At 47.1% G+C, this 24,601-nt stretch overlaps 2 protein-coding genes across 12 annotated transcripts; one reads left to right on the forward strand and one right to left on the reverse strand.

Annotated features, from left to right (window-relative positions):
• Positions 1 to 77: 77 nt before the first annotated feature.
• Positions 78 to 9,218, reverse strand: LOC136966097 (transcriptional-regulating factor 1). 2 transcript variants are annotated; one of them, XM_067260475.1, is made up of 13 exons: positions 9,082 to 9,218; positions 5,363 to 7,251; positions 4,967 to 5,013; positions 4,647 to 4,767; positions 3,930 to 4,332; positions 3,774 to 3,840; positions 3,537 to 3,676; positions 3,353 to 3,456; positions 3,152 to 3,218; positions 2,526 to 2,614; positions 1,963 to 2,253; positions 902 to 1,062; positions 78 to 751 (listed from the first exon to the last, which is right to left on the reverse strand). In XM_067260475.1, exons 2-13 carry the CDS (start codon positions 6,962 to 6,964, stop codon positions 469 to 471), a joined length of 3,375 nt encoding a protein of 1,124 aa, XP_067116576.1. In that variant the 5' UTR covers positions 6,965 to 7,251; positions 9,082 to 9,218; the 3' UTR covers positions 78 to 468. The 2 variants fall into 2 exon arrangements, with proteins under 2 accessions (XP_067116576.1, XP_067116575.1); XM_067260474.1 differs by lacking the exon at positions 9,082 to 9,218 and adding an exon at positions 8,127 to 8,516.
• Positions 9,219 to 11,076: 1,858 nt separating this feature from the next.
• ptk2ba (protein tyrosine kinase 2 beta, a) lies at positions 11,077 to 24,416 on the forward strand. Of its 10 annotated transcripts, XM_067260021.1 has the most exons (30): positions 11,168 to 11,188; positions 11,567 to 11,851; positions 12,924 to 13,102; positions 13,518 to 13,605; positions 13,710 to 13,789; positions 13,981 to 14,043; positions 14,252 to 14,327; positions 14,917 to 15,057; positions 15,207 to 15,281; positions 15,440 to 15,541; positions 15,636 to 15,793; positions 16,202 to 16,248; positions 17,645 to 17,689; positions 18,006 to 18,103; positions 18,306 to 18,387; positions 18,762 to 18,862; positions 19,035 to 19,150; positions 19,385 to 19,488; positions 19,818 to 19,907; positions 20,192 to 20,396; positions 20,842 to 20,905; positions 21,066 to 21,131; positions 21,483 to 21,589; positions 21,781 to 21,901; positions 22,280 to 22,315; positions 22,518 to 22,545; positions 22,762 to 22,799; positions 22,884 to 23,018; positions 23,166 to 23,246; positions 23,834 to 24,414. In XM_067260021.1, the coding sequence occupies exons 2-30, from the start codon at positions 11,657 to 11,659 to the stop codon at positions 24,134 to 24,136; spliced, it is 3,024 nt and encodes a 1,007-aa protein (XP_067116122.1). In that variant the 5' UTR covers positions 11,168 to 11,188; positions 11,567 to 11,656; the 3' UTR covers positions 24,137 to 24,414. The 10 variants fall into 10 exon arrangements, 9 of the variants coding, with proteins under 9 accessions (XP_067116125.1, XP_067116127.1, XP_067116126.1 ...); XM_067260024.1 differs by having other exon boundaries at positions 11,082 to 11,851; positions 22,887 to 23,018; positions 23,834 to 24,416; XM_067260026.1 differs by having other exon boundaries at positions 11,082 to 11,851; positions 22,771 to 22,799; positions 22,887 to 23,018; positions 23,834 to 24,416.
• Positions 24,417 to 24,601: the final 185 nt, after the last annotated feature.

Raw genomic sequence — 24,601 nt, forward strand, 5'->3', positions numbered from 1 at the left:
GCAAAGGTTGGAATTGAGGTCACATCAGGATAAAAGTATTTACACGTATGCGCGTGTGTGACAGAAAGAGATAAATACAAATAGAAAGGGAGTTTACCAAAATATAGAAAGTTAATATTTGTATAAGTTTAAATCAATATGTTCATAAGGTAAACTACAATTGTGTGCCAGAGGATGCCTTTTTGTTGGTTGGCCCTGTGACCAGGGGATGGCGCTGGAGACCCATTCAACCCCATCAAACAGTAATGCCTTGGTAATAACGAGGTTTTAACTTCATAGAAAACTTTCAATGTTTTGGAGAGATGCAAAAGTAGAAAACAGCATTTTTGGACAAACAGATGAAACCATAATGACTTGTAAAATATTTTAAAACGTACACTTTTAAAACATATAGGTGCTCTGATATAATAACAACATTAACTCAAACATTTTTGAAACGTGCTGTCAGTGTGTTTTACCAGTATTCACTCAATCACAGGCACACCGTATCTGGGGTTGGGAAATAGGGTCTGGAGCTGGGAGACGGGGTCTGGTGCTGGGGCAGGATGGGGACTGGGGCTGGTAGATGGTGGGCTGGGAGATGGGGGCTGGGCCTGGGGCTGAGTGATGGGGGGTTGGGGTTGGGGCTGGGAGATGGGGTCTGGGCCTTGGGCAGGATGTGGCCTTCTGAGGCATGTAGACTACTGGAGAGTCATCCTGCTGGCGATGGGTCTTCATGTGGGCGTTACGACTCTTCACCTTGGTGAAAACCCTGGAGAGCATCGAAAGTGGAAGAGAAGGAAGGTAAAAGGGAAGGGTTGCAGTAAAAGAGAGGGAATGGAGACAGGAGGTAGGTAAGATAAGAACCCTGTTGTCATGATTCAAGCAGACAGACAGAACCTACATAGGCCAATTGCCTTACTTGGAGCACTCTTTGCAGGGGTAGATGGCGGTAGTCTGTGGGCTGGGCCTGGAGCCAAGACTGGATGGAGCGGGGGAGCCCCCTAGAGATCCTAGCCCAGAATGGTGAGACCAGCTGGGCTTCACACCGTCCAGGACTGGGGTGCTGGAGCTGCAGCATACCTGCAGGAGGAGGGAGGAACCAGGGAGGGTCAGCTGGGAAATGCTGTGGGTCTGGGTCTGCTTCAAAGGAGGACACTGCATCAGCACTGAACTCAACGCAGAAACCTTCTCTCTCACACGCACATCACACACAAAAACACACACACACGGAGTCAAACACACATGCACTCATGCTCACACACACTTTACATGCCGACACGTCACGCTACTGTGGTAACTGTCACCACAGTGACTCAAACAGGATGTGTATGAAGTTCTTTGAAGTGTCGAGTCACATTGTTACACAGGAAGCTGAAAGATGACAGGACTGACAGGAAGAGGGTTTCTGAACAGGAAGTAGGTTTCAGCCCCGCTTGTCTCTTGGACTCAACAGGTGCTGCTGTGCTTTCAGTATGAATATTTATCCCATTGGTCTGTACAGTCATTTTTTCTATGGTGAAGTAAGTAGTGCTGTTTTGGCACTTTCCATGTTATGCTTTTTGCTATTAATGACTAGTAAAGTATCTTAGTAGTGTTAAGAGTATCCAACGTAGTTCTTATCTCTCTGTCTGTGTGTGTGTGTGTGTGTGCGTGTGTGTGTGTTTGTGGTGTCACGGGAGTCAGGTGGCTGAGCGGTTAGGGAATCGGGCTAGTAATCAGAAGGTTGCTGGTTCGATTCCCTGGCCGTGCGAAATGATGTTGTGTCCTTGGGCAAGGCACTTCACCATACTTGCCTCGGGGGAATGTCCCTGTACTTACTGTAAGTTGCTCTGGATAAGAGCGTCTGCTAAATGACAAAAAAAAAAAAAAAAAATGTGCCTGTGTATGTGTGTCTGGATGTGTGTGAGTGCCTGCCTGACTGTGAGTGTAAATGTGCAAGCTTGTGTGTACGTGTGTGTGTCATGCAGCAGAAACACCTACCTCTCCACTTTTGGACAGTCCACCAACACAGGAGAGGCTTTGACAGGCTGCTGGTTCCAGGACTTTGGGTGACCTGAAGTTTGGGAGCTCCTGATTGGCTGAGAATGGATCTGTAACCTCATGGCCCCTCATGTCCACAGTGGCATAGTTTTCAGACAGTCCGTTGGGGGTCCTGTCATTCGCCTCAGGCAGTGTGAGAGCCACCTCTGATGGGGTCCTTATGTTCAGACGCAACCTCTTTTTCCACAAGTAGTAGAACTCGACACACTGAGCCAGAGACTTGGTCTGCACCTACACACGTACAGAAACCGTCAAGCGGGAATGCGTTCAAACCAGATTGCAGAGGAGGAGAAATTATGCTTCAGGCAGTAGAAGTACTAACATGTGTTAGTTCCATTCACGGCTAAAACTAGCTGATTCAAATCGCCCAGATCTGGGTTGGTGCCATCAGCTGACTCAAACAACACGGTGGTGCTACTACCTTCTGAACGTGAACCTCTCCACCTCTTCCAGATAGTGAGAGGAGGATTAGAGGATTGCAAGCAGGTTTCTGGGGTAAGTACCATTTTCTGGATGCGGGAGAAGTCTTTCTGGTAGAGGTTTATGGCCTTGTTCACCAGCCTCCTCTCTGCTGGAGTCCATCTGTCACAGCCTGACCCAACCCCCCCAGGAGAGACAGTTAACTACCACCTAGTGCTGGCCTCCACGGGTCAGTGTGCTACCTACCATGTGTCTCTCTCTCTGTGTCTCTCTCTCTGTGTCTCTCTCTCTCTCTGTCTCTCTCTCTTTATCCACACACACACTTTGTTATTGCTCCATTCAGAGTCATGTGAAAGACGTCAGGCCAGATGCTTCTTCCGACGGGCTTTTATGTGCATTGTTCTGTGTGTACCTACGGCCATAACATTGTAGTTACAATGGTAACTTGGTATGGAAGAGGTTGTGTTTCCTTGTTGTTTTGATAACACAACCTTTAACTGTCCCTTTACAACATCAACTTACCCCTTACACCCCTCTCCCATATTGCCTTTTATTGCACTTTTATGAATAGTTTCTAGTATATCTGAGACCAGACCTGTTGTATACTATCTATTTCCCCCCCGGTCGGACAGCAAACCCCACCCTACCACCTTAACTAACAAGATACAGGGAACCCTGTATTGTATCTATTGTATCTATGGGCCCAGACCTGTGTAATGGTAGGAGGTCAGAGGTTGCATTCCAGGGGCTGACAGCAGGAGCTTCTCTAAGGTCACCTGGGATGGTCAATGCAGATGGACAGAGAAAAAGAATTATACATACATATATATGTATATATACATATGTATGTATATATGTATATCTGATCAGTCATTTTCCATTCATTAGCCTTAAAGACAGTTGAGGTTACCAGGAAGTCTCCTCTGCTCTCTGATAGGGCGTGCAGGGCATACTCTGAGTTAACTCCGCCCCCAGGTACCACACAGGAACACGCCATCATCAGGAAGGCTTTCACTGAAGAAACAGAAAGAAGTCGTTTTAAATATGTGTGCATACATGTGTGTGTGTGTGTGTGAGTGTGCATGTGTGTGCACCTCTCTGCTGTGTAGCGACAGTCTCCAAGTCGTCCCAGGGCGTCCAGAGTAGCAGTGCATAGTGAGGGTCTATCGCTGCTTGTCTTCGTTCAAAAAGAGGAGGGATCTCCGCCTGGAAACACGACCCCACGTTGATCCGCCTGTGATTGACATCTCCGTTACCGATGAAGAATTAGATAAACAATTTGTCACAGCTGGCTCAAGTATGAAGTAAGGGGTGAGGCGATAGTTTCTCACGGTTTGATCTCTACTGACTGTTCCCTGGGACGTGGGGTCACCATGGCAACGCTGCTGTCCACACTTCCTTTGAATCATAAACACAAACACTGATGTCACTTCCTATCACTTTCTGTCACTCAATAAAAAGTGTCAAATGCAGCAGACTGTACTCACTGTCTGAGTTGTGTAGCAGTACGATGTGTGCTCTTTGCTGCCCCCTGGTGGAGAGAGAGCAGTACAGCCCTGTCCCGTCCCTCACAGGGCACAGCATGGGGGGAGGGGTGTAGAATGCCCCGTCTCCGCCGGAAACCTCTCCGTTACCGGCGACAACGCGTAACAGGCTCTGGAACAGCGAAATCCCCCTGGGGAGAGGGGAGGGGGTGGGGATGATCACGGTGGGGAGGAGCAGAGGGGAGGGTCGATGGGGGTGCTTCCTGTTCCCCCTCTTGGGGGCTCCCGTCTGCTCTCTGTGCTCCGGCTGGGTAGGAAAGGTAGGCAGGTGTACAGGCATGGACACGGGCATCACCATGGCGACGGGGCACAGGCTGTCAGCTGATCCTGGGGCTTCCTCCTCCCTCTGAGTCAGGGGAGACAGGGGGGGGGGGTCCAGGGAGATGGGGGGCAGAGAGTGGAAGGGGGGATGTAAAAGAGAGGGACGGTAGATGGGGAGAGAGAGAGGACAGAGAGAGCAAGAGGAAGTAACGTTAGCCATTCAAAAGGGGAAGTTGATCTTATATTTAGTGATACCCGGATGCGATTTGTGTAGGCATGCCTGTGAGCTAGCGTGTGTGTGTGTCAGTGTGGGGCTGTGTTTGGCATGTGTTTGTGTATGTGTGAGTGTTCGTGTAGGTATGTGTGTGTGTGTTTGTGTATGTGTGTGTGCTGTCTTACCTCTCTCTGGCTGGGGTGTGTTTTGACGGTCTGTCTTTGCTGCCTCCCGTGAGATCTCATGTGCCCGTTCAGGGCAGGGAGGCTCTTAAAGTCCCGCTGGCAGACTGAGCACATGAGCCTCCTGATACACACACACACACACACGCACACACACGCATGCACACACACCGACCCACACACATAAGCAACATTGACATGCAAACACCCATCACACACATACAAATTCTAATTACAGTAATACCTTGATAAACACATGTTGTACAATACATTTACACACACACACACACACAAACATGCTATATATATATATAACCACACACCTGCTGTTCAGGTTTCCAAGGTGTTCCGAGTATTGTGTCAGTCTTATCTTCAGCCCAACAAAACCAACAGAGATCAGCTTGGGTTTAAAAATGGTCAGAAAGCTTCAATAGTGAAATAAGAACTAGGATTAGAATGTATAAGGGTTAGGGTAGGTTAGGGTGTGTTGGGGTTAGGAAGTGCTAGGGTTAGGGTGTGTTAAAATAATGAGTATGTTAGGGTTAGGGTGTGTTGAGATTAGGGTGGTTTTGGTTAGGGTGTTTTAGGGTTAGGGTGTGTTAGGGTCAGTTCATGGTATGGTTGGGGTTTGTTAGGGTTAGTGTGTGGTAAAGTTAGAGGTTGTTAGGGTTAGAGTCAGGGTGTGTTGGGGTTACGGTTGATTAGGGTTATTGTCTGACCTGTGTCTGAGAAGCAGTGGAGGAGTGGAGGAGGTTCGGACGGGTTCCTGTCCTCTCTCTGGTCAGAGGTTTGGCCACAGCACCAGCCCCTGGCTCTTCTCCCCAGCCCTGGCCTTGCACCAGGGGGGGAGGGGGGGGGAAAGGGCTGGGGAGAGGGACCGGGCTCTGGGGGAGGAAGAGGTGAGGGTTTGGGTTGGTTTGGTAGTGAGGGCTTGGCTGGCTAGGGTGGTAAGTCTGGGAGTAGCTGTAAGGGTTCGTCTGGGGGGTGGGGCTGGACTGAGAGCCAGGCTGGAGGTATGAGTGTGGTAGAGGACTGTAGGGAGTCAGGGGGAGGCTGTGGTGCCGGTTGTGGTTCCCCAGTCCCGGGCTCTCCTCCTTGGGGCTGGGACAAGGGTTGAGGTCAGCGTAAGGGCTTGTGCCAGGGCTACTGTAGGGGTTGGGGGTATAGCTGGGGTCATGGTGGAGGTTGGAGACCCCCTTAATGCATGGTGATGGGAGGAGTTCCATGGAGGTTTGGGTGCTCAGGACCCCTTGCCTGAAGCCTAAGCTCAGTGGGGAGAAGCGCTGCTGGGATGAGAGGTGCTCAATCGGCCCCTGGGACTCTGTCTGGTACATATACAGGCCCTGTGTCTCCTCTGCATGTGAATGTGCAAATGTGTAGGGGCTTTGTACATGAGTGTGTGTGTATGGAAAGTGTGTGTGGGCATGTCGCCACTCTTGCTGCGCGTCGCCCTGCTCGTAGCGCTGACTGTAGAGATGTGAGGAGAGAGGGTGAGGGGTGTGTGTGCTCGGGGCTGGGTACGCCTGCAGAGAGTAGTGGGTGTGAGTGGGTGTGTGGCCGGGCTGTGCGGTATGAATGAGGACACGCGTTTGTGTGTTCGAGTGTGTGTGTTCAGGTGCGTGTATGTTCAGGTGGTGTGTGTGTGCCAGCTCCAGAGGGCTGTAGGGTCCTGTCTGGGGCTGGAGCTGGTTCTGGAGGGGCATTCTTAGCTGGGTCATCTGCTCACACTGAGGACCACTCTGCTGGTTCGGCTGCAACTCCAGAGATGGGTCCTGACCATGATCCAGTTGAGCATGATGGTCCAGTCGATGGCTATTGTCTAGTCGATGGTTGTGGTGGAGCTGGTAGTTGTAGTCATTGAAGTTCTGCTCACTGTGTGAGTCTGTTCCAGACTCTGTCTGCTGGTAAAGGGTCTCCTGCTCCTGCTCATACTGGTGGATCTGCTGGTAACCCACCTGGGCATGGCCCTGAGCCTGGGGGGAGAGTAGTTGATTCAGGGTGATATCAGAAGGGCCCCCACCTGGTGAGAAGCCTGAATCTGAGCCCTGGGGCTGGGGAGAGAACAGTTGGGGCTGGGGCTGGGGCTGGGGGGAGAAGGTCCTGGGGGACAGGAGCAGTTGTAGGTCCATATCAGAGGGGACTCCTCCAGGAGAGAAGCCAGAGTCCGAGTCCTGAGGCTGGGGGGAGAGGAGTTGGTTATTATAGGGGGAGGGTAGCTGGGGGGAGTTGGGTGACGGCTGGTTTGAGTGGGGGTGGTGGAGAAGGGGGATGGAGGAGAGAAGCCCCACGGAACTGCTGGTATATTGATGTTCTTCAGACATCTTGTCAGACCAGCCTGCCGTCGCTCTTTCAACTTACCACATACACACTGACACACACTGACACGCACACACGCACACCACTGGCTGTCAGACTGTCCGTACGCCCACGATCTCCTCCTCATTCCTAGCTTTGGGGAACATGTGTCTCTGACGTCCCAGGACCAGAGCGCTGTAAAGACTCCTTCTGTGTGTGTGCTGCACAGTCTCTCAAAGTTCTCTCGTTCATGGGCCTCCTTGCGGTGTCTTGAACATCTTCTGAGAAGTCTGCTCCAGCATCGGCCAATCAACTGACAGGAGAGACAAACCAAGTCATATCCACCCAGTCATTTAGCTTCTCAAAAACCACACCGATCACACCTCAACTCAGTCAGGGAGCACAAAAAGATCAAGTGTGAAGGAACATTCAACTTTCATATTCACACTTGAGATATTTTTTTTCAGTCACCTTTACAACTTCTTAGCAAGAACCACACACACACACACACACAATGTCTGCCCAGCTCAAATACACATTCTTACTGGCAACATCCTGTCACATGATTGTAAGCTGTTGAGACAGTATCTACAGAACTTTCCTTTAAAGGCGAGTTTCAAGAACCACAACCACATATTTTCTTACAGTGGACTTCAAGAGCTGGAACCCTGCCAGTCCTTGTGATAGGAAGATGATGATACGACTATGATAAGTTCTTTAGATATGTACAGTTACCTTAGCAGACTTCTGAAAACTATGATGATACAGCTACAGTCATCCAACACAATCTATTTTCTCCTTCTACACACAAACACACACACAATCTAAGATTCATACATTCACACACACACACACACACACACACACACACACAAGTGCACAAGTGCACAAGCGCATGAATACACAAACATGAAAAAGCACCCTATCACCACAATGACATGTAGGCCTACTCTAGGCTCCACATAGGCTAAGTTTAGTGTGAACCCAGGTCCCTTATGGCAGGGACCTGGGTTCGAATCAGGCATTGACCATTTCCTGAATGTCTCTCCCTACATTTTCTGTCACTCTTCAATGTATATTCAATTAATGCAGAAATGCCCTAAAACATATTTGAAAGCTATCCAATAAAGCATGAAAAAAAAAAATATATATATATATAGTTCATATGCAGCACAGTATTTTCCATACCTTGAGAACAGAGCCTGAGAAAGGGCTGGTGGATCCGATATGTCTGCCTGATGCACTCTGCTTTAAGGCAACTCAGAGACAATGACTGGGAGAAGGTCGGTCTGATAAACAGTGCTGTGGTTTTCCAGTGTGTCATCATAAGTACCAAACTAGCACAGCCCCCCGTCACTGCACCCCCGGACGTGGTTATACAGACCCGCTGAAGTTTAAAGTAGACTCATCTCTCTCTTGTCCAACCCTCTCTCTCTCTCTCACTCAATCTCTCTCTTACTCTCTTGTCAATTTCTCACACTCTCTTTTTCTTTCTTTCTTTCTTTAATCTTTCTTGTTTTTCTTTCTTTATCACTTTTTTCTATTGTTATCTTCCCTGCTCTCAGTTTATCACACCCACATCCCACCAACACACACACACTCATCGCCCTCACGCACACATATGTCCTCCATCCCAAACACATAAATACCGCAAACAAAACACCCCTTCCCCACACGAACACACAACAATGACAGATAGATAAATAGATATATAAATAGATATATATAGGACTTAATTGATAATCACGTAGGTAATTTGTGGTGTTTCAGTAGCAGATGGACAGGTGAAGGATAGAGAATACAGTAAGGAATAAGAAGAAAATGTAATCCAGTGAACAAAGAGAAAATGCATAGCCTAATATAAACGGTGCTGCTAAAGAGATTGCAGTGGTTTGGAAAATGCAGAGTGGATGACAAATACCTAGACCAACTAGTCAGCTGTGCAACATATTATTCTCATATTACGTTTACATTTACTTTCATTCCCACGTAGAACATCAAAACATATCGATTCGAATTGAATACTGATCTGTAGTCGGATCATCTTATAATATGACCGGAAAATATGTCAGTACTATAAAGACAGTTTAGTTTATACGCTCATTAGTGCTGAAATTACGTCTTCGTCTCGATGTTATCTTACCTGGGTTATGGGCTGAGGAGATGCAGCCTATGAGTAGCGACGGTGCGCGCACTTACAGTAGGATACAGTCTGGTGTTGAAGTGAAGGAAGCACTTTTAATAGAATAGTGGCCTGGTGAAGTGAAGGACGCACTTTTGATAGTACAGTGGTACGCCTTCCAGCCCTACTTTTAACAAGGAAGTCTGGTGAACAGACCGGCTCCGGGCTTCGTATAGGCTTTACGTGGAGACTAATTTGGTCACCACGTTTCGCAAAACCTTGACGCATCTATTAGTTTGGTCACATGAATATCAGGTGAATGCACTATATTAAACTGAGTTGGGTGTAGTTTGATTAATAAAACACTACTTCTAGATTTAATTGGACAATAAAATGTAAAGGAAAAGTTGCCTAAATCACCAGTGACCTCGTCTGAGCAGTGCCAGTACTGCAACATCATCTTGATTCGTAATTCGCACTTAAAGCGAGGAAATAACTGTTGAGCAGGGGTGTGGCAAAAAAAACTGGCTAAAATGTTTGAAAGCTACTCATTTTTGCCGGCTATAGAGAGCAACAACAGCTTGCCGCACGGAGTTCGGTGGTCTGGCAGCCAGGATCATGAATTTCTCCACTCCTCCATATGGTCTGTTAATGTAACCTATTTAATGAGCTACGTATTCAATATAATATAAGTTCAAATGTATTCAATATGACATATGGCGATATGACATTTGGTTGGTTTCATTGGTTCAGGCAGGAAGACTCGTAATGAGTAAAAAATAACATGTATTGGCACCAGTATCTGCTCACACCGGATGTCTACGGGTAACCCTACTGAGATACTATCTCGGCATCCGAGGCAGAGAGCACATTCACATCCCTTTTCTGATGGACAAACAGAACCCAAGGGTGGAGGCCCTGGTGACAACACGAACATTTAGTTAGATGGATTTGACCAAAATGAATTACAATTTTTGCAGTGCAATGTTAAAACTTTCACTACTTTTTATTTTTTATTTAACCTTTATTTACCCAGGCAAGATCATTAAGAACAAATTCTTATTTACAATGATGGCTACATTCACCCAATACACAAACAATCACCAGTGAGCCAAAGAAAAAGCGCTGAACATCCTGCATTGCTCTTGGAACAGGGGAGGTTCAAGATCATTTTAACTGTGGGGGCCAAGCTGGGGCCAATTGTACTGTTATAAGGGCCAGTTACATTCAACATTATTGTTGTCATATAGTTTTCTTCAATTCATTGCAGGTATTAACAGGCAAAAGACCATTTTTATCATTATTCAGACTACATTTACAGGGGAGGGGGTGGGGGTGGGGGAGGCACTAGGGGGTCCACTAGGGGGTCCACACCTGTTGGAGAGTGGGTGAGTTCTACTTGTACCACCTTCCGTTTCCTCAACTCCACCCCTGTCCCTGAGGACCCAGTGGTTTCTCCCGTGTAGCTTTCCTGTGGCCCTGGCTGCAAGTAGGAGTGCAATGCTGCGTGATGTGACGGTGATGCTGACTGCCAGTGCACAAGTCTCCTTCATGAACCATCTTTGCCCGGTTTGTAATGGAGAGTTAGGTTGTGGTTGGTTGGATCTGGGTTACTACTGGGTTACTATCTGGGATCTACTGGTGACATGGGTTGGTCATTTCATGTCCTGGGGTGAAGCTTATCTAAAGCTAAACTGCTCCTCGATAAACCTTCTTCTCTCTTGTCCTGTCCTCCCTCTACTCCTTTCTTCTCCTTATTTCTCCTTTAGTCTCCTTGTTTCTGCTCTCCTCTTTCCTCTCCTTGTTCCTCCTCTCTACTCCTTTCTTCTCCTATTTGTCTTTTCCTCTCCTTGTTCCTCTTCTCCTCTTTCCTCTTGTCTTTCGTTCTCATGTCTTGGCTTCTCTTCTTCCCTCTCCTCTCCTGTCCCTAGACCACAGAGAGTTTAAAGGCGGAAGTGAATGGAGCAATACCACTGGCTGCATGGGGTTTGCTGGTTGGTTGTGGAGCGTGCCACTGTGTAGTATCCAATCTGACAGTTTAGCTTTAAGTTTCTCTGCAACTTCCTCGTTTGTCAGTTCATATTTCCTCTTTTGTCACACGGTGTGCTTCTTGACAGCAAAATCTCCGGTAGGTGTTGAAACAAACTTTAAATAAATTGATACGTATTCTAATAGAAAACGTGTAACATGTCTTATTAATGTTCATATTGAAAGTGGGTTATGTTGTTTTGCTGTCTGCTCTGTTAGTCACTGGCTGGCTAAGACTTATGAAGGCTTCAGGTTCATCACGAGCAGTTATTTTCTAAGCGTTTTCGAGTAATTTAGTTATGTATTGTAGGCCACACTTTCTCTCTTTCTCTTATCCTTTTCTCTTTCTTTATCTCTCCCTGTTTCAGAGAGAGATAAAGTTTTTTTTTTGTGGTACTGTTTATCTGTTTCATCTCCGGGCTTCGATCTTTTACTCTCCCTCTCTCTATGTTCCTCCACCCTTTATCTCCTTCACCAGGTCTATATCCAGCACGGTGTGTGTGTCTGAGTGTGTGTGTCTGAGTGTGTGTGATGGTGTGTGTTTGGTAGTGATATTGTCGCCGTGGAGATGTCGGGGGACACCGCCACCCTGTCCTGGAGGAATGTTGAGCCAACCAGCCAATCAAAGCTGTTAGACCCCACAAAGACGGTTGCCGGTAACAACACTCCAGCGAAGATCATCAAAGTGTGTTTCACCAGCAACGGCTCCATCCTGGGGAAGAACTTTAAACTGGTCCGGTGTGAGGATGGATGGACCATCAGGGTACCACACCCAACACCACCTACACCACCATCAGCATCACCTACACCACCATCAGCATCACCTACACCAGGGGTGGGGAACGTCCGGCCCGGATCATTTGGTCCGGCCCGCCATGGCACTGCAGGAACCATCTTATTAGGTGCAATATTCGTTGGCAGCACCACTATTTTAATATGTGGAAGAGGACCGTGGAGGCGCGCAGCGTTGCGTACCAATGTACCAAAACATTTCGCTCGCACGCTCGCATTAAGTGTGGAATTCCTTTCTAGCAAATCAAACCCAGAATACGTTATTGGTTTGGGCTAAGCCCCGAATGTTTAAAACGTATGGCTCCGCCCCTGATTAACACTCAGATCGATAAGCAGTCTCAAAAATTGTAGCAATATAAAAAATAATACGATCCCTTTCCGTAATCATGATACCCCCCAAGAAATGTTCGATGCACCCCTAGTCAAAGCAGGCTGCATCCGTGCCAGCTAACATCACAAACCTCACCAAAGAGAAGCAGTTCCAGCCCCTAATCACATTAGGGGTGAGTTAATTAAATGTTTGACCAAATATAGCAGGCACATTTTTCAGTTGATAATTCTGTACGGCCCCCAAATGATTTTATAAATATCCAAATGGCCCTTGGCAGAAAAAAGGTTCCCCACCCCTGACCTACAACAACATCAGCATCACCTACACCAACATCAGCATCACCTACACCACCATCAGCATCACCTACACCACCATCAGCATCACCTACACCACCATCGGCATCACCTACACCACCATCAGCATCACCTACACCACCATCAGCATCACCTACACCACCATCGGCATCACCTACACCACCATCAGCATCACCTACACCACCATCAGCATCACCTACACCACCATCAGCATCACCTACACCATCACCACTACACTGTATTGATAACCTCTCGCCTCACCTTATCATTAATTTTAGTAATCAAATATGTCTATGTATGGTACTAATGCGATTTATCTGAACAGTTTAGCTTGAAGTTGTATCCGAGCACAAACAAACATGCACACTTGGACACCATCACATGCACTCCCTCCTCAGGCTGTGGTGGGTGCGGTGTTGTCCAGCGGGTGTATCGGAGCGGGGATTCGCCACGCACACTGCTACGGCCTCCTGCTCAAACACCTCAAGTCCAGCGAGGAGCACTGGCTGCACCCTGACCTCACTGTGTCAGAGCTCGCCCTGCGCTACCAGCAGCAGCACCTGGAGGCCGAGTGGAGGTGACCTCTGACCTCTGGCCCAGAAACCCTAACCCTTAACACTGACCACTTCACCCTTTGTTTTTGACCATGACCGTGACCCTGGTGTGAGTGTTGTTGTGTACATAATGATGTGTGTGTGTGTGTGTTTTGAACATAATGATGTGTGTGTGTGTTTTGAACATAATGATGTGTGTATGTGTGTGAGTATTGAACATAATGATGTGTGTATGTGTGTGTGTTTTGAACATAATGATGTGTGTATGTGTGTGAGTTTTGAACATAATGATGTGTGTATGTGTGTGTTTTGAACATAATGATGTGTGTATGTGTGTGAGTTTTGAACATAATGATGTGTGTATGTGTGTGTGTTTTGAACATAATGATGTGTGTGTGTGTGAGTTTTGAACATAATGATGTGTGTGTGTGTGTTTAGATATGATCTGAGGATAAGGTACATCCCAGCTGAATTTATGGCGAAGTTTAAAGAGGACAAAACCACCATGACGTTCTTCTACCAACAGGTCAGAGTGTTTAGGTGTGACGCTAGGTCAGGACATGTGTTTGCGTGTGTAACCTGGTTAAAAGGGGTTTGCGTGTGTGTGTGGGTCTGTGTGTGTGTTCACAGGTGCGTAGTGACTACATGCAGCACCATGCCAGTAAAGTGAGTGATGGCATGGCCTTGCAGTTAGGCTGTCTGGAGATTAGGTACAAGCACCACTTTCTACACGCACGCACACACACAGACACACACACATACATACACACATTCCCACACATGTACACACAGACCCCCCCCCACACACACACACACACACAAACACACACACACACACACACTCTGAGGTAACTGAGACAGGAGGAGAGTTTCTGGTCTGATGTGAGTCTTTGCGTCCCAGGAGATTCTATAAGGATATGAACCCCAACGGACTGGAAAAGAAGACCAATTTCGAACTACTGGAGTAAGTAAAGGATACTGTGTTACACAAGGAAGTGTGTGTGTACAATATGTAGCCATGTTTGTGTGTTTCTGAACATGGTGAAGGATGTGTGTTTACGATATTTATGAATGTGTTCATTGCTATGTATTGGATAGAAAGTGTATTCCTTTGTTCATGCTAATTTGCTTGTGCTGATTTGTCAATGTTTGTGTGTTTGCATGTGTGTGAGTGTGTGTTTATCTCCTTTCAGAAAGGATGTGGGTCTTGATTTATTTTTTCCCAGGGAGTTAATAGACAGCATGAAGGTAAAACATTTCTCATGACACACAATCTCGTTGAATGTGTATAGTGTTCATTACATTTAGTCATTTTTTTTTAGCAGACGCTCTTATCCAGAGCAACTTACAGTAAGTACAGGGACATTCCCCCGAGGTAAGTAGGGTGAAGTGCCTTGCCCAAGGACACAACGTCAGTTGGCATGACCGGGAATCGAACTGGCAACCTTCAGATTACTAGCCCGACTCCCTCACCGCTCAGCCACCTGACTCCCCCTATCATTAGTGATGTATTGATCAGAGGTGTATTATTAAGTCATACAAAAAAGAACTCTGTCAAGTATTGATATAAAGAATATTGGTGACAATTTCTGACGATTGCGGATGATTACTAAATATAGCTAATTATTAGTGTATTGCTGAATATAACTGATTATTAGAGTATTGCTGAATATAGCTGATTATTAGAGTATTGCTGAATATAGCTGATTATTAGTGTATTGCTGAATATAACTGATTATTAGAGTATTGCTGAATATAGCTGATTATTAGAGTATTGCTGAATATAGCTGATTATTAGTGTATTGCTGATGATTGAGTTGTGTACTGTGTTGACCAGCCTAAGCACCTCCGTAAGCTGGTGCAGCAGACGTTCCAGGGCTACTCCAGCCTGCAGGAGGACCAGTGCATGGATCGCTTCTTCACCGCGCTGGCCACCTGCCACGACTACACACATGAGAGCTTCGCCTGCGAACTGGTGGTGAGACCACTCACACGCTATCAATACCCCGTACACACACACACACACACACACACACTCACATCGTCATTTGCAACCAACCACCAAACCCCACACCAATGTTCCGTTTTAAGATGTGTGCGTTTTTGTGTGTATGATTGTGTCCACAGCAAGATTGGAAACTGGCAGTAGACCTGGTCATTGGTTCTGCAGGGGTCTGCCATCGTGCTGACAAAAGCTCTGTGGTGAGAGTCATGTAGAGAACACACAGTCACACACACCGACTCGTATACACTCACATACACTGTTAGTACATAAATGAAGTTGGCATAAGTGTCGTGATATAATGTCAGGAAGGGAATGGATACTGATATCTTCTGTGTGTGTGATTGTGTGTGTGTAGCCTGTTTGCTTGGCCAGTTTCTCTCAGATACAAAGTATTAAATGTTCCCAGCAAGAAGACAACAGAGGACTGCTCACAGTCGGTATCAAGGAATCCAAACAGGTGACCACACACATATAAACAGTACACACACACACACATGCACCGCACACACCTGTCTGGGAATGACATTCTGCCTATGACCCCTGACCCCTAGCCTCTGCTGGTGAACACGCCCTCTTTGGCCACAACTGAGAACATGGCTGACCTCATAGATGGTTACTGTCGCCTGGTGAACTCCACGGAGGCCTCTGTCATAGTCAGGACGTGCAAGAGGAGAGTGTCCAATATCGCTCTACCTGCCATCCCCACATGGTGCGTGTGTGTTATACTGCAAAAGCTCTCTCTCTCTCTCTCTCTCTCTCTCTCTCTCTCTCTCTCTCTCTCTCTCTCTCTCTCTCTCTCTCTCTCTCTCTCTCTCTCTCTCTCTCTCTCTCTCTCTTACTTTCACACCCACTCTCTTTCTTTCCACTTGTATCTGTAAATGTTCTCACTGATATGACACCTTTGATACGCCCTTCTGATGTGCGTATGTTTGTATATTAATACACCATATTACCATATTAATACACACACATATTGTTTTTGTACACACACAGACAAACATGCACACACAGACCTCATAAACATCAGATATATGATGCGTAAACCGACGTGTGTGTGTGTGTGTTTATGTGTGCGTGTGTGTGTTTATGTGTGCGTGTGTGTGTGCGGAATTTCCAGCAGGAGCAAGGAGGACTCTAGTGTAAGTGTTCACGGACGCCGTGTGGGTGAGTGTCATTCTCAGTTGATACATTTACATTTACATTTTAGTGATTTAGCAGACGCTCTTATCCAGAGCGACTTACAGTAAGTACAGGGACATTCCCCCAAGTTGGGTGAAGTGCCTTGCCCGAGGACACAACGTCATTTGGTTGGCACAGCCGGGAATCTAACTAACAACCTTCTGATTACTAGCCCGATTCCCAAACCACTCAGCCATCTGACTCCCAGTAGGCATACAGTAGGCAGGTGTGATAGGAGCTGATACAGTAGGCAGGTGTGATAGGAGCTGATACAGTAGGCAGGTGTGATAACAGCTGATACAGTAGGCAGGTGTGATAGGAGCTGATACAGTAGGCAGGTGTGATAACAGCTGATACAGTAGGCAGGTGTGATAACAGCTGATACAGTAGGCAGGTGTGATAACAGCTGATACAGTAGGCAGGTGTGATAACAGCTGATACAGTAGGCAGGTGTGATAGGAGCTGATACAGTAGGCAGGTGTGATAACAGCTGATACAGTAGGCAGGTGTGATAACAGCTGATACAGTAGGCAGGTGTGATAACAGCTGATACAGTAGGCAGGTGTGATAGGAGCTGATACAGTAGGCAGGTGTGATAGGAGCTGATACAGTAGGCAGGTGTGATAGGAGCTGATACAGTAGGCAGGTGTGATAGGAGCTGATACAGTAGGCAGGTGTGATAACAGCTGATACAGTAGGCAGGTGTGATAGGAGCTGATACAGTAGGCAGGTGTGATAGGAGCTGATACAGTAGGCAGGTGTGATAGGAGCTGATACAGTAGGCAGGTGTGATAACAGCTGATACAGTAGGCAGGTGTGATAGGAGCTGATACAGTAGGCAGGTGTGATAGGAGCTGATACAGTAGGCAGGTGTGATAGGGGCTGATACAGTAGGCAGGTGTGATAGGGGCTGATACAGTAGGCAGGTGTGATAGGGGCTGATACACTAGGCAGGTGTGATAGGGGCTGATACAGTAGGCAGGTGTGATAGGGGCTGATACAGTAGGCAGGTGTGATAGGAGCTGATACAGTAGGCAGGTGTGATAGGGGCTGATACAGTAGGCAGGTGTGATATGAGCTGATACAGTAGGCAGGTGTGATAGGAGCTGATACAGTAGGCAGGTGTGATAGGGGCTGATACAGTAGGCAGGTGTGATAGGAGCTGATACAGTAGGCAGGTGTGATAGGGGCTGATACAGTAGGCAGGTGTGATAGGGGCTGATACAGTAGGCAGGTGTGATAGGAGCTGATACAGTAGGCAGGTGTGATAGGGGCTGATACAGTAGGCAGGTGTGATAGGGGCTGATACAGTAGGCAGGTGTGATAGGGGCTGATACAGTAGGCAGGTGTGATAGGGGCTGACAGAGTTCTGTGCCTGCAGGTTCTGAGATCTACGCTGAGATCCCAGAAGGTAAAGAAGACCGTGGTAAGTGGCACATCTTACCTTCTTCCCCTCTGCTCTCGTCTACCCCACTCTCTTCTCCTCTCCTCTCTTTCCATCTTGTATTTGATTTTCTTCTGGTTTTCTCTTGATTTTTTTTGTCTTCTTATCATCTCCTCTCCTTCATACTTTCCTTTCCACCTTCAAAACATTATTTATGGTCTTATCAGGCTGACTAAGTCCTTGGTTAGTGTTGGTGTCTGGAATGGGAATGTAACAATTTAGCTCTTATCAGCTAGATCTTTAGTTGTGTGTGTCTACTTGTGTGTGATGCATCTGTGTGTGTGTGTGTGTGTCACAGAGAGCAGGTTCCGCCTGTCTAGAGATGACATCATTGTGGGACGCATCCTGGGGGAGGGCTTCTTTGGAGAGGTGCATGATGGGATGTATAAAAGCCCAGTAAGTCATGAACCACCCGGGTGAATTTCAATACTGTACATGACGGTTGCATCTCAATACTGTACATGACGGTTGCATCTCAATACTGTACATGACGGGTGCATCTCAACACTGTGGTACTGAAGTGGCTTAAATCTGTCTAAACCTGTCCCTTTTGTGTGTATTTGAATGTGTGTGTGTGTGTGTGTGTGTGTGTTTGTAGACAGGGGAGAGAGTTCGAGTAGCAGTGAAGACGTGTAAGGACTGTAGTGACGAGGTGAAGGAGAAGTTTCTGAGTGAGGCTGGTGAGACTGCTGTGGTGTCAAAATAGAATCCTTATTCTAAGAAAAGTCTTATTTCTAAGAAGTCAGATGTGTTAAGATAGGTACGTGTGGCTCTCCACCTATCACTATCGTTTCTTCTCAACATCTCTCTCTCTCCCTCCTCCCCTCCTTCTATCCCCACTCCCTTCCTCCTTCTCTCCCTCTCTCTCTCTCTCTCTCTCTCTCTCTCTCTCTCTCTCTCTCTCTCTCTCTCTCTCTCTCTCTCTCTCTCTCTCCCTCCCTTTCTCTCTCTCTCGCTCTCTCTTTCTCTAACTTTCTGCCTCATTCTCTCTTTCTCTTTTTCTCTGTTTCCCTCTCCCTCTCTCTCTGCTCGCTCCCTCCGTTCATCCCTTCAGTGTTGATGAAGAGTCTGGACCACCCCCACATCGTGCGCCTGATTGGGGCGATCGAAGAGGACCCTGTGTGGATCGTCATGGAGCTCTATGAATGTGGGGAGGTGAGGGGTGAAGGGTCAGATGTTGGAGGTCGGAGGTCAAGCTGGCTATTATGCCAATTTTGCTTGAAGCAAAGTTGACAGTTAAATTATATATATGTGTGTGTGTGTGTTTGTGCACCTTTTGTGTGTGTGCTTCTGTGTGTGTGCTTCTGTGTGTGTGTGTGTGTTACAGTTGGGGAACTACTTGGTTGAGAAGCAGCACAGTCTGAGCAGGGTGACTCTGGTCCTCTACAGTCTGCAGATCTGCAAAGCTCTGGCCTACCTGGAGGGCCTTAACATGGTGCACAGGTAGCACACACACACACACACTAATGCACAGACACACACACAGGGAACCACACAATGCGCACACACACACATACATACAGACACATCCACACACACACATTTTCAGTGGTAATTTCTGTATGAAAGATTTGTATGTTGCTTTGGATAAAAGTGTTTCCTAAATTAATAACATAATGTAAATAAGTGTTCGTCAGGATTGGTCAGGGTGGATGTTGACCTGTGATTGGTCGACAGAGACATAGCGGTGCGGAACGTTCTAGTGGCATCTTCTGACTGTGTGAAGTTGGGAGACTTCGGCCTGTCTCGCTACATTGAGGAGCAGGAGGAGTACTATAAAGGTATGCACACACACACACCACACACACACACACACACACACCACACACACACACATACACACACACACAGCCACACAAACACATAAACACACATTCACACATGCAGGAACAGTGCTTGTCCACAAACAACAGCCTAAACACCCTAGTGTGACAAGGGGAAGGTTTCAGTTGATCTTGTGGTGATGTCTCGAACTCAGAGTTTGTGACAGTTACCAAAATAGGTCAAAATGGTACTTGTGGACAGAGAGTATGCTTGTGTTTCCACAGTGATAGGCTAACAAGAGTGCCGGTGTGCGTGTGTGTGTCTGTGTGTTATTCTCGTCCTTCAGCGTCTGTGAGCCGATTGCCTATCAAGTGGATGGCCCCAGAGTCCATCAACTTCAGACGGTTCACCTCTGCTAGTGATGTCTGGATGTTTGGTGAGCATGCTGAGGAAGGCAGCTGACTGACTGAGCCGACTGAAGATGAATAACATTCCTTCTGTATATGTCTGTATGTGTTTGGTGTGTGTGAGATTGTGGTGTGTGTATGGGTGTGTGTGATCATGGTATGTGTGTGTGTGTGTGTGTGTGTGATCATGGTGTGTGTATGAGTGTGTGTGATCATGGCGTGTGTACGTGTCTGTGTGATCATGTTGTGTGTGTGTGTGTGTGTGCGTGTTGAATCATGATGTATATGTGTTTGATTTTGGTGTGTGTTGCAGGCGTGTGTGTGTGGGAGGTGCTGTCTGTGGGGCAGCAGCCGTTCTTCTGGCTACAGAACGGGGAGGTGATCAACCAGCTGGAGGTAGGGGTGCGTCTGCCCCAGCCCCCCCTCTGCCCCGGGGAGCTCTACTCCCTGCTGACGCAGTGCTGGAGCTATGACCCCCACACACGGCCCCGCTTCACAAAGGTGGTCTGTGAGCTCAGGTACACACTCATATTCATACACACACACATGCATACTGTACACACACACTTATGAATAGACACACATATGTCTTAGGTTAGTATAGGTTTATAAGGTTAGTATAGGTTATTATGTCTATTAGAGGTTTAGTATACTGTATTGAATATTGTATATTATTTGTATATTAGTAGGTTTACTATAGTTTAGCTTATCATAGATGTAATCTATGTTCTGTGTACTTATATGTTATGTTATGCCAGGTTGCTTTGCGTTGTCTTGTCCTAAGAATTTCAGTGCCCAGTCTGACCCTGTGTTGTTCTGTGCATCTGGCAATAAAAGACTTGAACTTGAATATATGATAACATACACATGTCCATACACACACTGCATTTATACACAGTGACATACACACACAGACCTCATGAACATCAGATATGATGTGTGATTGGACGTGTGTGTGTGTAGTGATATATACAGGAAGATGGAAAAGCAGCAGGAAGGTGACAGGATGACAGAAGCCCCCCCTAAGGTACTGCTCCAGACACACACACACACTCACACACACACACTCACACACACACACACACACACACACACACTTATACACTCACACACATCATGCCCACAAACCTGCACATATACTCACACACTATGTAATGAATAACAATCCCCTTTCTTCCTCTTTTTAGCCATCAAGGCCATCAAAGCCACCTGGTGTCCATGGGAACACTCTCCCTCCGGGCATGCGGATGGAGGTATCCCTTTTGACAGTCCTTCAACTCGAAATTTAAACCAATCAGAACCCTCCACCACACCACTTCAACCAATCAGAACCATCGACCACACTATTTCAAACAATCAGAACAGTTTACCATACCACTTTACCAACCAGAACCGTCCATTACACCGGCCCACACTGTTCACCAGGGGCAGATGAACTAGTGTATGGTTAGTCTGAGCAGAATCTGTGTTGCGACCTACATGATGTATCTCTGTATAGCTTGCTAGGCCTCCCCATCTCTCTGTGTGAGACATTTCCTGTCACAAACACGATGATTTCAGCTGCTGGTTAGGGCCTCAGCATGTGTGTGTGTGTGTGTTTGTAGAGACTAGGGTCTCTGCGTGGAAGCTCCGCTGCGCTCAATAGCTCCTCATGCGGTTGGAACACTGGTGGCTCCCTCCCACGGTCACTGCAGCGACAGATGAGCTTTGGGGTAAGCACGTTGACACAAACCATAATAACCAGAGGAAAAATGCAAAAACCAGCCTTCGATGCGTGCTTAGCAAATCAATCTTTCCTAAAGCCCTACATGCTGCCAAATGCATCATTAGTATAGTTGTTAGTATTAATTTAATTACGTTTTTGCATGTGTGTGTTTGTGTGTGTGTGTGTGTGTGTGTTTTGGAGGGAGAGGCAGATGAGAGGCAGGCGTGGGAGAGAGAGAGGGTGGAGGACACACTGCGAAGACAGAAGCAGGAAATGCAATCTGACAAGCGGTGGCTGGAGCAGGAGGAGAGGCTGCTAGTGAGAACAGACACACACTAACACACACACACATACACACACATACACACACATACACACACATACACACACACACACATACACACACACCCATACACACACACCCATACACACACATACACACACACACATACACACACCCATACACACACATACACACACACACATACACACACACCCATACACACACGCACACACTAACACACACCACACACACACAAAGACACACACTAACGAATACAGACACTCACATTGAGAAACAAATAGTAGATTCAACACCTATGTGAAGTTATTTTCCTTGCCTGAAATGTACACATACATGACAGTTAGTATTGGTATTAATTGAAAGATTTACAGTATTCTTGTTTTTATCTGCAGGATCCATCTGTTAAACCAGATTTGGAGGTTCCTATGGTATGACAGTGTGTGTGTGCGCGCATAAAGTGTTTTAAACTGCTCCGTATGTGACAGGAATAATGTTATGATAACATTAACAGTGCTGTAAAGAGTTTCTATCTTGTTTATGAATAGATTAATTAGACTTTAATACAAGGCGGACAGATTGCCTGTCCTGTGATAACACCACATCCTCCCCCATCTGTCTGTCTGTCTGTAGCTGCCAGAGAGGGAGACAGGAGGAGCAGGTGAGTGTCTGGTCAGAAGTTGTTGCTCTGTGACAGGGGGACTGTTTCATAAACAGAAGTACAGTGAAGGCTCCTCTCTGACAGCCCCCCCCCTCCTCTCTCCCTCTCTCTCTGTCTCTGTCTCTCTCTCTCTCTGTCAATTCAATTCTGTCTGTCACTCTCTCCCTATCTCTCTCTGTTTCTCTCTCTTTCTTTCTCCCTCTTCGTCCTTGCCAGGTGCTCCAGAGAAGCCTCCTAAGCCAGCAAGCCAACAGGTAACTGACCTGTACTGTGTTAGGTGGGGGAAGGGGATGACCATGTTGATGTTGGACTGACAGGTTATGGTTGCCCTACTCCAGCAGATGCCCACTGCTGAGCTGGACCGATCAGGTGACCAGGTGTACCTTGGTGTCATGGCGATGGTGAAGGACGTGGTTGAGCTGAAGAACAAAGTCAACACACTGCCGGCCTCAGAGTATCCCAACGCTGTGAAGGTTCATAGCTGTGTGTGTGTGTTTGTGTGTGTGGTTGGCCTGTTTCTTATCTTGATTTGGTCTTACGTGTGCTTCTGGTATTCTCTTTCTTCTCTTCTCTTCCTCCCTCTCTTTCTCTCTCTTTCTCTCACGCTCCCTCTCTGCCAGGCGGTGGCTTTAACTCTTCGTAGTTTGATTTGTAGTGTTGATGAGATCCTGCCATCCCTGCACAGCTCTGTAAGGACAGAGGTAGGTCATCACCACACACTCTGACACTCCTCTGTCTCTCCTCTCTCTCTCTCTCTTCTCCTCTCCTCTCTCTCCTCTCCTCTCCTCTCTTTCCTCTCTTTCTCCCCTCTCTCTCTCTTCTCCTCCCCTCTATCTTCTCCTCTCTCTCTTCTCCTCTCCTCACTCTCCTCTCTTTCTCCCCTCTCTCTCTTCTCCTCTCCTCTCTCTCTTCTCCTCTCCTCGCTCTCCTCTCTTTCTCCCCTCTCTCTCTTCTCCTCTCCTCTTTCTCTTCTCCTCTCCTCTCTTTCTCCCCTCTCTCTCTTCTCCTCTCTCTTTCTCTCCTCTCTTTCTGCTCTCACAATCCTCTTATGTCCTTGGCTTCCTAACAGTCCCTGTCTTCCCTCTTGGGTCCACATCCCTCCCCTCGCCCACCTGCCTTCCTTGAGAGCACACCTTGAAGAGACTTGAATCGGATTAAAATTGAGGATTTAAATTCATTATGAATTAAATATAATGCTCACTTAATTCTATCTCCTCCCGATCTCTCTCTCCCTGTTTTCTCTCTCTGCCTTCCACTTTCTCCCCCCCCCCCAAACACACATCCCCAGATTGAGGGCACTGAGAGACTGCTGAATAAAGACCTGGGGGAGCTGATCAGTAAGATGCGATTGGCCCAGCAGAACTCTGTGACATCACTGAAGGAGGAGTGCTGCAAGCAGATGCTTTCCGCCGCCCACACGCTGGCACTGGACTCTAAGAACCTGCTGGACGCCGTGGACCAGGCCCGGGTCAGAGCCAACCTGGCCAGACCAACGCCAGACTCACCGGGGCCAGACTCACCGAGGCCAGACTCACCAGGGCCAGACCCACCGGGGACAGACTCAGCCCAACCAAGTGCCACGGTTCTATGAATTAGAATCTCACCGCAGGATCACTGAAAATCATAAACACATAGATTTTTTTATTCATCCAAAGATGTAAAACATGTGAAGAATGTGGATCTTAAATAAGATGTTTTTTATAACTGATTTATTTTTTGAGTTCATTAAAGTGTTTTATGCTTAAGACAAGAGAGAAACAGAAGTGCTTTATCGGGTGAATAAACATGCTGTAGATGTTATCAGGTTATTTTTTGGAGGTGACAAGCTTCCTGTTCCACAAACTACTACAACTCTCGGACTGCTCTTACGTAACTTAGAACGCATACACGCACGCACACACACACACACACACACACACACACACACACAGCAGGGGCTTAGCCAGAATAATCTTTTTGGGTGGGCCTAATATGGATAGGCATCTTTTCAGTTTTTTTTACTTATTTACTTTGCGATGTGCACCCGGTGCATAATTTTTCTGAGATATTTTCGTTT

The sequence above is a fragment of the Osmerus mordax genome, chromosome 22 (genome assembly GCF_038355195.1).
Source record: "Osmerus mordax isolate fOsmMor3 chromosome 22, fOsmMor3.pri, whole genome shotgun sequence".
In the NCBI taxonomy this organism is placed as follows: Eukaryota; Metazoa; Chordata; class Actinopteri; order Osmeriformes; family Osmeridae; genus Osmerus; species Osmerus mordax.

Bases quoted from the DNA above. Each gene is read 5' to 3' on its own strand.
- LOC136966097 (XM_067260475.1), bottom strand. From the start codon at position 6,964: ATGTCTGAAGAACATCAATATACCAGCAGTTCCGTGGGGCTTCTCTCC. The intron at 4,768-4,966 runs GTGTGTGGTTAT...TGTGTGTATCAG, and splicing joins CTTGGAAACCTGAACAGCAG to GAGGCTCATGTGCTCAGTCT. The intron at 2,615-3,151 runs GTCTGGGCCCAT...GGGTTGGGTCAG, and splicing joins GACCTCCTACCATTACACAG to GCTGTGACAGATGGACTCCA.
- ptk2ba (XM_067260021.1), top strand. From the start codon at position 11,657: ATGTCGGGGGACACCGCCACCCTGTCCTGGAGGAATGTTGAGCCAACC. The intron at 13,606-13,709 runs GTCAGAGTGTTT...GTGTGTTCACAG, and splicing joins TGACGTTCTTCTACCAACAG to GTGCGTAGTGACTACATGCA. The intron at 15,794-16,201 runs GTGCGTGTGTGT...CGGAATTTCCAG, and splicing joins CTACCTGCCATCCCCACATG to CAGGAGCAAGGAGGACTCTA.